The sequence below is a fragment of the Rana temporaria genome, chromosome 7 (assembly GCF_905171775.1).
Source record: "Rana temporaria chromosome 7, aRanTem1.1, whole genome shotgun sequence".
Lineage (NCBI taxonomy): Eukaryota > Metazoa > Chordata > Amphibia > Anura > Ranidae > Rana > Rana temporaria.
The window spans coordinates 181,542,358-181,558,592 of record NC_053495.1 but is presented as its reverse complement, the minus strand read 5'-3'; the positions used below and the strand labels follow the sequence as shown (position 1 = coordinate 181,558,592).

Sequence of the window (16,235 nt, the reverse complement as noted above, 5' to 3'; positions counted from 1 at the left end):
GTTCCTCCAGAGGTTGCTAGAGGATCCTTAAGCAAAGAGCGATTTCTGCCTCTCCGACAAGTTTCCTCTGACAAGTTTCCTCTGACACCATTGATCTTTTTAGCTATCTAAGGTAGTTCTTCCCAATGAAAACATGAGTTGTAGAAATAGAAATTTTTAGAAGTGGTTCACTGAGACAGGGAATTTATTTCAAGGGTTCCTCTGTGTTGAAAAGTTTGAGAAAGGCTGTTTTATCATTTGGATGAATAGTTTAGTGCACTAATAAACACTGATAGTTAAATAATACAGTTTTTTTTTCTTTCAAAATACTTTCGATCAATAAAAGCAACTTAGGAGGAAAAAGGGACAGATGAATTTAGTTCCAACAGAAGGACGGTCTCTCTAATGCCGCGTACACATGATCGGAAATTCTGATGGAAAAAGTCAGACGGACATTTTACATCAGAAATTCCGACCGTGTGTATGCCCCATCGGAGAAATTCCATCGAAGTTTAACCTCCCTGGCGGTATGATTCTTTCAGAAAAAAGGTGCTGAAAGCGGTACCATTATTTGCAAGGAAATTTGGCGTTTTATACTGTAGGCCTGTCATTTTTAGAAATAACTCACTTAAATCTGACCAAACCAGAGTCTAATAGGCATCCCGGGTATGACATTTTTTTAAAAACAAAATTATAAATTATAATATAATAAATAATTATAAATAATTATAACAAGTAATAATATAATTATAATAAAAATGATTCAATAATGTAATCAAATCAAAATCACTGAAATTTGCTCAGTTGCAGAATTGTCGCTGTCATTATTTTTTTTTTTTATGACAAATTTCCCCACAAATCGCTATCGCACAATTCTGCAAGTGATTATAATTTATTATCGCTGTTTTTTAGCTGCTCTAAAACTATTTTTGACATAAAGGGACACTTTTGGTTGCTATGGACAATCTACAGTTTACAGGCAGAAAAAAAAAGTTTTTATTATATAAAAGTACATGTAGGGCACTGGGCAGACCACTAGGGACAAGGGGGGTGTGTATTTTGTACATACAGTACTGTAATCTATAAGATTACAGTATACTGTATGTAATGTGTTTGTTTACATTTTTGAATTTGGCGCCGTTCTCCGCTCCTGTGCGTCGTAACGTCGCAGGGAACGGAGATCGGCGGCACACAGAGGCACTGTGTGAATCGAGCGAGGTCCCGCTCGCTCGCACAGCGCGGTGGCATCGCTGGATCCAGGGACAAGGTAAGTAAACACTCCCTGTGGATCCAGCGAGGCAAGCCCGAGTCTGACTCGGGGTTACCGCTCGCAGCAGGAAAATCTAACCCCGAGTCAGACTCAGGAATACCGCTAGGAGGGTTAAATATAGAACATGTTCTATTTTACTCCGATGGAATTCCGTCGAAATTACGATGTGCTTTTGGTCGGGCAAAAGCCTGATCGTGTGCACGCGGCATAAGGCTTTAATGCCTCATTCATAGTGCTGTGAGTTCGGAAAAACGCACCTGCACCCACATGGAAGTCAAATTGGGAGCAGCAGCTGTGTTTATGCAGTCTCTGCATCCCAATTGATTTGAATGAGGACTACCTGCTTGCGAATGCATGGAACACCTGTGCATCCCAGGCAGGCAAAAGACAGACCTTAAGTACGCCCATGTGAACGAAGCCTTAATCAGGAACAGTTGGGGGCTGTATTTGAATTAGTGGTGAAACATCTTCAACATTACAAGGCCAGTCCAGTTCATGTGTGATTAACTACCACTTTTAACTACCACTATTCTCTAACAGAGTTTTGTACAACTTTGACATTTTTTGACAAATTTTTAAAAGAAAGGCAACTTTGGGTATTATGCATGTGTTTGATTTAGACATGTGTTTATTTCCCTTCTAGCAACTAAACTTTTTCTCCCCTTCCTGTTTGCTAAGGTATGACACAATATGTAGAGGGCAAAACAGACTGTTAAATTCAGACCAATTCAGACTGTTCATTAATCAGATATGTTATACAATACTCTTTTAATGTTACCTCTTTGTAAATGAAAACAATATTTCTTTAAAAAAAGGCCCAATGATGTGCTTTTTTTTATTGGACTGGTATTTTCACTTTATACACTGAAGAAGTTGAACACCTACCATAAGGCAGACAGTGGAAACCAATGGGCACATCAACGGTCTTGATTGGACGACATTGTTTGGCACATCGCAGGACAGGATGAACATTATAACACTTGGACTTTTCACCATAGATTTCTTCCTCGAGTTTCACAAGAGTGTGTTTAAGGTTGCAACCTTAGCAGAATAAGTGAAGCAAACGAAGAATTACATTTTTGGAAAATGATCTACTAATAGCCTAATCTTTAGTATTAAAGTGGAATTTGGTTCCTAACTATACAAGCTTCCCACCATCACCATTAACCACCCAGAGTTGGTTTCTAGGAGTACCTTCTGTGCAGGACTGAGAAGGAAGGATCCAAGAATGAATATGGCTGGCTGCATCCTTGGCAACAGATCCATCAGGTCTTCGGAAGTCTTCAACCATCTGATCATCATTACGACCGCATATGCCGCATAACTGGCCTTTCATGGTGAGAGTTGGTCGCACCTGGTATGACAGACAACAATTTAGATGGAGATGGTATGTTTTTGCATTAATCCACATTCTATTCCCATCTTGGAATGCTTTCACTGTCTGGCTCAGTTTACTGCATATGAACTACATGTTGTATAATAAAGACACAGTTTGAGGAAATACAAAGATGTAAAAGATACATAAGGTTAATACCTGAACATTTCCTTGATCATAGTTAATGTTCTCGATACCAAAGTCGGGTGCTATCAAGCACACACCTGTTTCCGTCTTGATAATTTCCACTCCTGGTTCTGTTGAGGCAACAAACATTTTAGCTTTTTATTTTAGCACAATCCACCTCAAATTTCTTTATTTTTTGTAGAAAAAGGGTACATACCACCAAAGGATTTGTATGGGAGGTCATCTATAGTAAGAACGTGGCCATTGATGGTCATTTCTGTAGCACCAGACTTCTGGTACATGTTAATGTCACTGAATGAAAAAAGGAAAGGGGACTTTTTAACATGTTTTCCTTTATTGATTTTAATGCTATCATTTTAATGTTTAACCACTTAACCCCCGGACCATATTGCTGGTAAAAGACCAGAGCACTTTTTGCGATTCGGCGCTGCGTCGCTTTAACTGACAATTGCGTGGTCGTGCGACATGGCTCTCAAACAAAATTGGCATCCTTTTTTCCCCACAAATTGAGCTTTCTTTTGGGGGTATTTGATCACCTCTGTGGTTTTTAGTTTTTGCGCTATAAACAAAAATAGAGCGACAATTTTGAAAAAAAATAATATCTTTTACTTTTTGCTATAATAAATATCCCCCAAAAATATATAAAAAAAACATTTTTTTCCTCAGTTTAGGCCGATACGTATTCTTCTACATATTTTTCGTAAAAAAAATCGCAATAAGCGTTTATTGATTGGTTTGCGCAAAAGTTACAGCATTTACAAAATAGGGGGTATTTTTTTTTTTACTAGTAATCAGCGATTGTTTTTCGGTACTGCGACATTTTGGACACTTTTGACACATTTTTGGGACAATTGGCATTTTTATAGCGATCAGTGCTATAAAAATGCATTGGATTACTATAAAAATGCCACTGGCAGTGAAGGGGTTAACACTAGGGGGCGGGGGAAGGGGTTAAGTATGTTCCCTGGGTGTGTTATAACTGTAGGGGGGGGTGGCCTCACTAGGGGAAATGTCTCTCCCTGACAGGACCGGGAGCTGTGTGTTCACACACACAGCTCCCGGTCCCTGCTCTGTAACGAGCGATCGCGGGTGCCCGGCGGTGATCGCAACCGCCGGTCACGCTCGCGGGGGGCAGGAGCCCCTAGTGGCCGCTAGGAGAGCCGACGTTATACTACGTGCTCTCGCGCAGGAGATCCGACCTGCTGCCGTAAAAAGACGGCGGCTGGTCGGCAAGTAGTTAAGTAAGTATTTTGGAAGTGAAATTAACTTTGCATGTTGTTCTTTGGCTATTAGCCCCTTTCCATGCCCTCAATCTGTATATTAAGGTTCCCTGACATGATGCTCCATGCCAAGGATACATTTAAATATGTTCTTCCCTTTGAGAACCAGCAGCCAACACTTTGAATGGCTGCTTGTTCTTAATCCTGGCAGTCAGTGAGAGCCAGGTCCTCTCTAATGATTAGGAACCATCTAAAGTGGTTTCTCAATTGATGTGAATATTACGTTAGTGAAAGCTTTGAATCTGCAGATCAACACTGCCATGTTCTGACTGCAATGTTCAACAGATACAAAAAATAATATTAAATTAATGCTAAAAGTATAAAAATATGCATAAAAATTGTTTAATCATGGACATTAGTCATAGAGTTGGTTTTAAGTTAAGTAAAGCACACTGATGTTGTCAAATGTGGCCTGGGCATCTAAGCATCAGTAACCTCTGGTCAAAAAAAGGGATAAGTAAGCCCATCAATGGCAAATGATGACCTATGGCCTTTTCGCCATCGGTAGTTGGTAGTGGAATCACACAGATTAAAGATAGGGGTGCAAATTTTCACTACTGGAGAGTGTGGTTCCTCACCATGAAAACATGTCTAGAAATGTAAATATTATTTTAAAAAAAGTTCCTACTTTTGTTTTCAGTCCTAAATCCCCAAATTCCATTTTTTTTACTGTTGTGATCTGACTTCCTGTTAGAGGGGGGCTATGTTCTTTCTCCATGGTCTGACTGTATGTAGGAACATAGCCACCCTCTGTTGCTCATTGAGATGGACTATGGTCTCTGGACTATTGGATTTGTATTGTATGTAGAGCAGTGCCCATGAAGGCAACTAATGTCCACTGCTCATTACAAACAACTCGAAGTGAGAAGGAAAAGGAAGTTCAGGAGCTCTCAGGAGGATGTTACAAAGAGACAGTAAAATAAAAGTAAGAAACAATTTCATGAAAAATACATTATAGGATCAATAATATGAATTATCTTTGGAAAATAAGGATATTGTCTATAGCAGCAGTTTGCACACATAAATGATGTACTTACTAGTGGCCAAGTTGGATGTTAATGTCATTTTTCGTAGGCTCATCCTTGGATGGCTTTGCCAGCACCATGAACTTTAACTCCTCGCTGCAGTCTTGTGCCAGGATGTGGTAACATCCCTCGGGTATGGTCTGGGCCAGTTTCACTCCGTTCAAGGTTGTGATCTGGTTTTCCGATACCTTGCATTCTCCTGTTAACAAGTGAATTTGATCAGCATGTAAAAGAGCACCACTGTAGTCACTGGCCCAGATTCACGTAGGGCGGCGTTACATTGAGCGGGCGTAGCGTATCGTATTTACGCTACGCCGCCGCAACTTAGAGAGGCAAGTGCAGTATTCACAAAGCACTTGCATCCTAAGTTACGGCGGCGTAGCGTAAATGTGCCGGCGTAAGCGCGCGTAATTCAAATGATGAAGAGGTGGGCGTGTTTAAATGAAACATGACCCCACGTAAATGACACTTTGAGCGAACGGCGCATGCGCCGTCCGTGGACGTATCCCAGTGCGCATGCGTCGGATAGAATGCCTAAGATACGTCGAACACTGCCTACGACGTGAACGTAACTTATGCACAGCCCTATTCGTTTCCGACTTACGTAAACGACATAAAAAGATACGATTGTTCCGACGTCCATACCTTGCATGGGCTGCGCCACCTAGAGACCAGCTTTAACTTGACGCCGGCGTATGTCTTACGTAAACGGAGTAACTAATTGCGACGGGCGTACGTACATTCGTGAATCGGCGTATCTTGCCCATTTACATATTCAACGCGGAAATCAACGGAAGCGACACCTAGCGGCCATTCGGACTTACAATGATACGACGGCGTAGGAGACTTACGCCGCTCGTATCTTGGCCAAATCTATACGTAACTGATTCTATGAATCAGGCGCATAGATACGACGGCGGCCATTTGGACTTACGATGGCGTATCTGGAGATGCGCTGTCGTAAGTCTTTAAGAATCTGGGCCACTGTTTCTTTTTTATAAAACATTTTAGCTCATCAAACCTTGCAAAGATTCCTTAAGGATCTGGGGAGCTTCAGCAAGAATATTCAGTGATGGAGCCTGTAGGATCTCATTCTGTGAAATGTGTCTGATTGGAATTGGCACTGGGATTCTGAGAGCATTGTAGCTCAGGGTAATCTGCAACCAGCCAATAAGGACAAAGAGATTAGTTGCCATGTAACAAGTTTTTTGACACAAATAAAGCGCTACAATTATTTCCTTTAATATATGTCTTTTTCACTCATCATAAGTTCATTACATAGTATCGGGCAAAACCCTAATACATCATGTATCTTTCCACCTCTTCACTTTAGCCCTATTGTATTTATCACCCAAATCTTCCTCTAGTCCAGATGCTGCTTTAATTTTCTGAATGTCTTTGATTAATAAGGACATACAAACACAGTGACTGAGCCATGCCATACATGATGCATTTTTTTCCCGTTCAGCCAGCGGGTTAAACAAAAAAAAATACTGAATCCTCCATCCACACCTTCCAAATGAATGGGGGGAGCTATTGTATTTTTCCAGTGGAGAGCCTTCCCCGCCGGCAGAATACAATGATCAGCGTTGCCTACTACATCTGGTGGCACTGATCGTTCAGGAAAAACCGGACGGGCTGGTTTTGCACAAGTCTATTGACAGATCGACTTGTGTATAACCACCCTGTTCATACATGGATTAAAATTCAGCCAGTCCCTGCTGAACTGGCCATATCTGATCCATGCATGGCTGGCTTTAGGGGTTCAAGGTGCCCACGTTCCCTATTATCAGTGAGACAATGGCAATTCCTACATCTATACTAACAACTGATTAGGTAGCTAGATATTGATGGGTGAATGTTGTTTGGGTCCATGCACTGGGTCATTTTTGGATATGTTAGGCCTCGTACACACGACTGAACATGTTTGCTGAAACTGGTCCGCGGACCAGTTTCCGCAGACATGTTCGGTCGTCTGTATGGCCGACCGGACAATTTTCCGGCGGATCTGACAGGTTTCTAGCGGACAAATGTTTCTTAGCATGCTAAGAAACATGTCCGCTGGAAGCCTGTCCGTCGGACATGTTCGGTCGTCTGTACGACTCACCTGACATGTCCGCTCGGCCGAAAGCCCTCGCATGCGTCGAAGTGATTCGACGCATGCGTGGAAGCATTGACCTTCCAGGGTCGCGCACGTCGCCGCGTCATCGTCGCGGCGACGGCGCGGCCACGTCACCGCGTTCGCTGTGCGCGGGAAATTTGGTCTGATGGTGTGTACAGCCATCAGACCAAAATCCGGCAGCGGACATGTCCGATGAAAACGATGAAACTGGTCCGCGGAGGCCTCACAATTACCATCCTTTGCCTTGTGCCCTGGTGAGAATTGTACAATTTAGAATTATGTTCTGTGTCAGTGATAATGGTCATCGGGACAAACAGAGGACTTTTCACTCATGAAATGGCAGGTGCAATATACACAGAAATATATACGGGAATATATATATATATTTTTTTACCCTTGGAAGCTGGAGAAGAATATCAACAGTACGCGGAGAGCTGAGGGCCACAGTGATTCTGATTTGACGCTGAGAGTTCCTCTTGTAACTCTGAGAAAATCCCATAAAGTAAGCAGCCCCAGGGAGATAATTGTCCCAGCTAAAAAAAACACAGGAAGAACGTTTCACATTAATGTAAGACTGATGTTATAAAGGCATAAAGAACATTTCACATTAATGTACTGTAAGAATGATGTTATTAAGGCATAAAGAGCTTTTTTTAAGCTTTTAAAATAAAATACAGGGCAACCAGAAAAGCATACATGGAAGGTGTGAACTGTGATTACAATCCTTTAGGCCCCGTACACACGTCCGAGAAACTCGACGGGCAAAACACATCGTTTTGCTCGTCGAGTTCCTTGTGAAGCCGCCAAAGATCTCGGCGAGCCAAGTTTCCTCATTGACTAACGAGGAAATAGAGAAAATGTTCTCTATTTGGCCCGACGAGATCCTCGTCGGTTTCCTCGGCCAAAAGTGTACACACGACCGGGTTTCTCGGCAGAATACGGCTCCGATCGAGTTTCTGGCTGAATTCTGCTGAGAAACTCGGTCGTGTGTACGGGGCCTCAGTGTCTTCATCAAGGAATGCCATGGACAGTTATTGGAATGGAAAAGTTTCATTCAAATTTGTCACCGTTTCTCATGTAGATCCCCAGGGTTTACTTTGAGCTGCGCCTTTTTTTAGGACCCACCTGTCATTAAATCATCAGATGTCTATCAACTCTCTTAAGCTGGCCATACACAATATACAAATTTTGGCTGGTTTCTGATTAACCAGATTAATTTTGCTACGTAGGTGGCCCCCCTTCCATCTAACATCCCTTGATTGAAAAATTGGAGGAACAGAAAGTTTACAGTCAAACAGCAGCTTCCTTCAATTTGACATGTTGACAGCCACAGGAAGCTCAAAAGATTTGAAGAATCTCTTCTGACTAACTGGTGGCTAAACAAAAAAAAAAATCTAACAGTGTATGGGTTCTTTGACATTGGCGGTAGTGCTTATCGCCCACTGAAAAGTGTTCTGATAGACTGCTTTGCAGAGGGCAGTATAGCAGCAGCTGATTTTTTCTAATCCTAAAGCAGATTTTGTATTAGAAAATTGCAACTGCGAGACCAAATGCAGACTGCCCAAGGTGTGCGAGAGACCACGGAGACTTGATCCACATGCTGTGGCGCTGCCCCCAAGCTCCACCTATATTGGACAGGGGTCCTGAATACGATCAACAAAGTCTTCTCAGTTAACATTCCGACTGACCCCTGACCGTGCATTCTGGGCATACTAGATGACCTACCCCTGGAGGATAACTTTAAACCACCTATTGCAAGAGCTCTATTTCAGGCTCGCCTGCATATTCTTTGGCGATGGAAGGCGGCTGACCCTCCCTCGCTCAAGGAATGGCTTGCACAGGAGGGGGACACTTTAAGACTGGAAACTTTTATTTTTCAACACAGAGGACGCCCTAGAAAATTTGAGGCGCAGTGGTCACCTAGGCTGAGTAGCCCGTCGCTACTGGAATTGATGTCATAATTGTAACGTATGGTCTTTAATAAACTTTATTTTCTGAGAAAAAAAATAGAAAATCACAACCGCGAGCCTAAAATTTGACTAGCGGTTGCTGCATGCTCCCATTACTTCAATGGGCCAGTTTGACAAGCTCTGCAGGCTAAAATAAGATTGCCATGTCGTGGCATGTGTATTGTCCTGTCCGGCTGTAATGTTGAAATTTAGGTGGGCGCCCAGGGGAGCCACCTGTTTTTACCATGCCATGGCTGCCCATGTGAAAGAGCACTATGGCGAACTTTAGTCTTAAAACACACCTTTATAGTGGCATCTTTATAGGACACATATAAACCTTAAGCCCCAACATTTCCTCATCTTTGTACCATCATCTAGTCACTGCTCCTTTACGACTTGTGTTTGTCTCTTTTGTAAATTTATAGTTTAAGATTTTTTAAGACAAATTTCTCATTCCTGGTGTTTCAGCCATTTGTTTATTTGATGATTATTAAACCCTTGGTGATAACAGTATAAAAACACCATTAGCACTATATAAATCCTAACAAAAACGTACTTTTCAATAAAAGACCTCAGGCGAGATGGGACTCTTGACCACTCAGTGCTCACTCTCACAGCTGGCTGCCATCCCAAAAGACCAAGTTGAGCCTTAGTAACAATACTATAATCTTGACAGTTCTGTCCCCACTTCAAGCTGGCCTGAAAGACCCCAAATAACAAATTGTTTTATTGTAAGGCATGGAAAGATTGAGGCTTTTATATTTTTGAACACAGGCAGAGAAACTGGTTGGCCTACCTGAGCTTCATGTAAGTTCACCACTCCAGCATTAAAGCATGCTCTCCACCTGCTTGTCTTGTCAAAGTCCACAATGAAGGCCTGTATGCGGGGTTTATTCATATTATACTGTGCGTAGACAATCAGCTGGAATCCCTGGTGTGAGTTGTCATGTCTGATGGCCTTTACAGTCACAGCCAGAATTGGAGGAGTGTTGTCTCCCAAAAATTTGCCCTATGTAGAGATGGAAAACAAAAAGAACAGGATGTAAGAAGGATCTTGCCAACTGGAGATGAGCTTAGCATGAAAGATCTCAGACACCATGACTACCTTGTGTCGAGAATTTAATCTGCTGGAAGAGCTTGAGGATGAAGATGAGGATGAGGATGAAGAACCTGCCTGTTGTTTGCTTCCCTTCTAGAAAATGAAATGGTAGCTCAAGTTACAGTATTTTATTATTGTCTGTAATATTATACATCTATACATTTTGATCTGTCATGCTAACAGTATCATTAGCCAGCAAAAAAAAAATGCTCAGTGAAGCTTTCTTAAAACAGAAGGCATCTGCATGTCTTATTTTAAGGTAGTGGTGGTAGCCATGCAAATCGTTCCTTTATACCTCTGTACCAGATGTGCATCCAAACTGCTGCAGAAATATATAAGGGTATCAGTGGATGAAATCAATATCACATCCCAATTAGATATGTATACACAAAAAATAAATGCCACTACTTAATGGAGTTGATTTACTAAAACTGGAGTGTGCAAAATCTGGTGCAGCACTGCATAGAAACCAATGCAGGTTTTTTGTCGAAACTTAATTGAACAAGCTGAAGTTAATAGTTGATTGGTTTCTACGCACCGCTGCATCATATTTTTCACTCTCTGGTTTTAGTAAAAGTTAATTAGATAACTTTGTTGGGCAGTGTTTGTGGGCTTGTCATGAGGACTTGTTTCTGAAGTACTACATGAGCATACAAAATCTCTGTTTTAAACAATTGTGATTTTTAACTGTTTTGTTATACCAATATAAAGTAAATGATTTTAGCAGTATTTTGCACACTTCCTGGGAGGTAACACCTAAAAAGTAAAATTTTTACATTTATATAAACAAAGAGGAGGCCACAATTTCGAAGACGATGGCAGAACTCAGTCCCTAAAACATATGAGAACCAAGAAAGGATTTTTGCCCACAGGACTTTCATGAGTTGTGCAAAAGGGTTACTGGTTTGAATCCCAAACATGACACTACTGGCCTGGAGTTTGTATGTTCTCCTTCAAATCATCAGCAAACAGGACCTGCGCTACCACTCTTATGCTGACGACACGCAACTTTACTTTCGAATCACCAAAAAAAAACAACACCAATATCAGGAACTAGGAAAATGCCTCACACTGATCGATAATTGGATGACCGAAAGCTCACTCAAACTCAATGGATCGAAAACAGAACTCCTTATCCTTCACGCAAATCGGAAATCGAATTCTAGGACCACATGGACACCACCCACCATTCTGGGGCAAACCATCAACCCAACCAACAAAGTCAAAAGCCTCGGAGTCATCTTTGACTCAGACATGACTATGGACGCACAAATAGGAGCAGTAGTCAGCGGTTCTCACTACTTTCTCCGCATGCTACGTAGACTCATCCCCTTCGTCCCGGAAGAGGATAAAGCAGTAGCGGTTGGTACAATCATCAATTCCCGACTCGACTACGCAAACTCCCTCTACTTAGGACTACCCAAATACCAGATTTCGCGTCTACAAATCATCCAGAACACGGCAGCCAGACTGGTAACAGGTAAAAAACCGTAGGAATCTATCACCCCAGTCTTGAGGTCCCCTCCACTGGCTAGCCGTAAAGGATCGGATCACATTCAAGACACTCTGCCTCACCCACAAATGCGCACAAGGAAGCGCTCCGCAATACTTAAACGAGAAAATCAAACCCTATGTCACCAATCGGGTGCTACGATCAACTAACCAAAACCTTCTCGAAATCCCCACAGCCCGCTACAAATCTAAGGGAGAACGTAGTTTTTCAGTCCAAGGACCTAGGCTTTGGAATGCTCTACCCACAACCATTCGCATGGAAGAAAACCATCGGACTTTTAGGAAAAAACTGAAGACTCATCTCTTCTGAAGGATCAGCACGACTCTGGATACAAGCGCCTTGGGGCGATTCGGTTTGCATTTGTCAGCGCTATACAAGTTACTCACTCACACTCACTTACTCACTGGTACTCCAGTTTCCTCCCACACTCCAAAGACATGCTGGTAGGTTAATCGGATCCTCTCTAAAATTGGCCCTAGTATGTGTTTGTATGAATGTGAGTTAGAGACCATAGATTGTAAGCTCCTTGAGGGCAGGGACTGATGTGAATGTGCAAAATATATACTGTATGTAAAGCGCTGCGTGAATTGACTATGCTATAAAAGTACCGGATATAAATAAATAAAATTGATGCCAAAATGTAAAAAAGGGACCTGACTTCACTTGGCTGTGATCTTTTTTATACCTACGCCATTACTGGTGTCTTGTCTGTGCACCTTTGTGAATTTTTGGTTGCGTAGGTATACCTTTTATACAGATGAATATTTACTGCCTTTGGAGCTTTCAGCTACATTTATAGCAGCTTATTTTATTTTATATAGAATTGCTTATGACATGGTCTTTCCACAGATATACACAAACCTAATTCTAGCTGCCTCCTGAAGAAGTAGGTGCTACTTTAAGAAACGCATAGAGATTACAGTCTGAACATGCATCAATTCAAGTGCTTTTGCAAGTTTGTATATATGTAACCCAACAGGAACACTTATATTGTGTTTTATGTACTTCGATATACAGAAAGCTCCATATGTCTGATTTTATTTTGAACTATGAAATACATTTTGTATCTTTTTTACATTTTGGTATCAATTTTATTTGCCACGACTCATGACAGTCCCGTGGGCACAAATTCTTTATTGGTTCCCATTTTTTTCCCTTTCTTTCTTCTGTATACACATCTAAAACTAAAGGTTTACAGCACAGATGCAGCCTATCATTTTTGAGATTTGTGATGGATGTAAGATAAGCATATTCCTTTTGTTTTAAGAGGGTTTCACTGTGCTTGTTTAGTTGAAGGCTTTATGTTTCTTTTTAGCCCACCTCATCATAACCTGTTTGGTTATCCCTGCAAAAGCTGACAATTTAAGAAATGTTAAAAATATATTTAGAAATATGAAATTTTGCATAGGGAAATGTGGTTGTCCCTGGCTAATCAGATATCATTAAGCCGAAATTGTTAGATTTTGAGTTGGTAAAGGTTTTTACAGAATGACTGGCATATTGAACTTTTTGTAGAATGGTATAATCTATGGTACATGGATGGATTATCCATGGTACATGGATGGATTATCCATGGTAAAATCCATAATCCATGGTCATTGGTACACTTCAATCTAATGATCATAACTTTAATGCATAGTCACAATACACAGTGTGCTTTTTTCTCTCACTGTGTGCCATATATGTTTTGCACATGGCACCCAAAAAAAATGTTTGAGGTTAAAAACAAGGCACCTTTAGAAAGGGGATACTTACCCTTTGTCCTTTGCCTGGCTTAAAGCGAAGGTTGTAAATCTGTCTATATCCCTGATTATATCCCTGTAAAGAGAACATAACAGATTAATATGCATTAAGTAACAAATTTACACTGTATGTCAAATATAGCAGCAAAGTACTGTAATTTGACAAAGTAATGTTGATGCTGCTGCTACTGCTACTTGATGCTACTTTTCGAAGGAAAAGGTAAGTGAACCAACAATGCACTAGCTTAAAGGAACCTATTTAGAAAATAAAAAACAAACCTTTACAACCCCTTTAAAGTGTTTGCTAATCCCCTAAAAATATATACAGATCCTGGTACCTTAAAGCAGATTACACAGCACAGTGCTTGTGCTGTGTAATCTGCCCCCCTCTAAACTGTTAAAATAAAAACTGAACCTGGCACTTCCTGTATGCCCTCTCTGCGCTGACCATGAAAATCAGGGCTGCTCAGCCCTGATCCCCGTGGTCAGAGTACATCCCTGCATCATATGTATCTGTCCTCTCAGCTCCACCCTTCCCCCCCTCACCCCCTCCTTCCTGCCTGTCATCTCCCTCTGTGTCTGTCTCTGCCCCCCCCCACACACACACACCGCTATTCTTGTAAAATAATAATCTAAAATTGTCACTGCACACTATGTCTGTAGTTTTCAAAAACTAGTGTTCTAAATACCAAATTTGAGCTGTCTTCAGGCCGGTCACATGACTCCCGGCCACATAACAGATACAATTCAGAGCTTCTGGGCAGGATACGAGTGGCTACGTGATCTTTCCGGCTGACGTCAGAGAGAGATCACGGCTCTTCCCGCAGAAGCAATCTATCTGAGCTGTAAAGCGGCCGCGAGTAGTGTGACCGGCCTGAAGACCGCTCAAATTAGGTATTTAAATAGCTTGTTTTTTAAACTACTGACATAGTGTGCTATGCCAGCCTCTAATAGAGGGGCTGGCCCAGTCTTATATAGATGGGTTAACAAACCCTTTAATACTAGATACATATTCTAAGCAAATGTGAGATATTACAGATACTACAAAGATATATCGCTGTTGTGGTTACCCTTTGTTGGCTGCTACTACTGCTACTGCTGCTACTGCTGCTGCTGCTGCTACTGCTGCCATTGCTTCTTCTGCTGTTGCTGCTGCTACTGCTGCTACTGCTGCTGCTGCTGCTTTGCTTTCCATGTTGATGGGTATGTTTCTGCTGGTCGTTTTGTTGTCTTTTCCTGCCATGTCTTCCAGAGCTGCTGCTGCTACTGCTACTGCTGCTGCTACTGCTGCTGCTACTGCTGTTGCTCTTTCTGCCTCTGCTGTTGCTGCTATTGCTGCTGCTGCTGCTGCTACTACTACTATTGGGTGTTCTGTGTTTTCTAGACCTGTTGTTGCTTTCACTGCTGCTGCTGCTGCTGCTACTGCTTGAGCTAGTGTTAGCTCTCCTTCCTGAGTTTCTGCTACTGCTTGAGCTGCTTGGGCTGCTTGAGCTGCTGCTGCTGCTGCTGCTGCTGCTGCTGGAACTATGCTTCTTATTGTGGCCCCTTTGCTTTTGATCCTGTGCGGATTTGTTTGTGGATTTCTGCCTGCTCTGCCTTCTACTGCTGCTACTGCTACTGCTGCTACTGCTGCTACTGCTGCTTTTGGATGATGAGGAAGAAGGGGACGAAGAACTTGAAGACTGAGATGAGTGTTTGCGGGCAAGTTTTGTCTCGTATTCTTCCACGGTATGCCTTCGATTATTCTGGGTTTGACTTTTCTGTCTTTTACGTATCTGTTCTTGGCGGTTCTGTTCTTGGCGGTTCTGTTCTTGGTGGTTCTGTTCTTGGCGGTCCTGTTTTTGGCGGTCCTGTTTTTGGCGGTACTGTTGCCTTTTTTGTGCTAGGGTTACGTTGGTGGCCTGCAGTTAAGAGAGAAGTAATTTGTAAGCAAGAAAACAAAACTCAGAGCACTACCTTCCTCTCGCAAATCACTTACTACCACTTGGTATTCGAATAATAAGCTACATTAACATACTGTAATTTATTGAGACATAAAATGCCTTCATATGTCTATTTTTTGCACACCATTCCTTTTTATACCTGTCGTTTTCTGCAATAAGTCTGTTCATTTGTTATTTTGAACCTCAATTTTATAGGTATGTTTGTTACGTATGCATCACTACATGCCTGATTGTAATTCCCTTATCAACAATTCTTTCTGCTTCAATCATTTTTATTCATTCTATCAAGTAGCTAACATGCTAACGCTCCACCCACGCATGACAGTGGTGACAAAAGTTAGCTAACAAAAATAGATAAACTACAGCAGCATGAAACGGGAAATGATGTAACAACAGGAGATAGGCCTTTTCATAATGCTATGTGGACCAAGGGACCCTGGGAAGGTTCCCTATAACAACGGGATGTCTGCTGGCCCACCAATATCTACACAATGGTGCAACTCTAAGAAGAAGATATAGATCAGAAACTAGAAAGAAGGTAAGTAGAAAGGTGGCGCTAAGGAAAGAGAGAAGGTGCACCAAGTGAGTGAGGAGCCAGGGAGAGGACAAGGAAAGTTATGCCCTGTACACACCATCACTTTATGTGATGAAAAAAAACGACACTTTCTGTGAAGTAAAAAATGACGTTTTTGAAACTTCAATTTTCAAAGACGAAGTTGCCTACACACCATCGTTTTTCTCACAATGTTCTTGCAAAGTGAGGTTACGTTCCACCACGTTTTACCATTGAA

At 41.8% G+C, this 16,235-nt stretch overlaps 1 protein-coding gene across 1 annotated transcript in view; it reads right to left on the bottom strand.

The window, feature by feature from the left end:
* LOC120945971 (vitellogenin-A2-like) overlaps positions 1–16,235 on the bottom strand; it is a 47,374-nt gene that overhangs the window by 1,554 nt on the left and 29,585 nt on the right. The window contains exons 23-34 of the mRNA XM_040360578.1: positions 14,572–15,402; positions 13,515–13,577; positions 10,253–10,339; positions 9,944–10,156; positions 9,704–9,846; positions 7,593–7,731; positions 6,098–6,233; positions 5,089–5,275; positions 2,968–3,062; positions 2,784–2,881; positions 2,444–2,603; positions 2,135–2,290 (exon numbers count right to left, since the gene is read on the bottom strand). Of these exons, the coding sequence (XP_040216512.1) occupies positions 2,135–2,290; positions 2,444–2,603; positions 2,784–2,881; positions 2,968–3,062; positions 5,089–5,275; positions 6,098–6,233; positions 7,593–7,731; positions 9,704–9,846; positions 9,944–10,156; positions 10,253–10,339; positions 13,515–13,577; positions 14,572–15,402 (2,308 nt within the window). The remainder of the gene's footprint in view (positions 1–2,134; positions 2,291–2,443; positions 2,604–2,783; positions 2,882–2,967; positions 3,063–5,088; positions 5,276–6,097; positions 6,234–7,592; positions 7,732–9,703; positions 9,847–9,943; positions 10,157–10,252; positions 10,340–13,514; positions 13,578–14,571; positions 15,403–16,235) is intronic.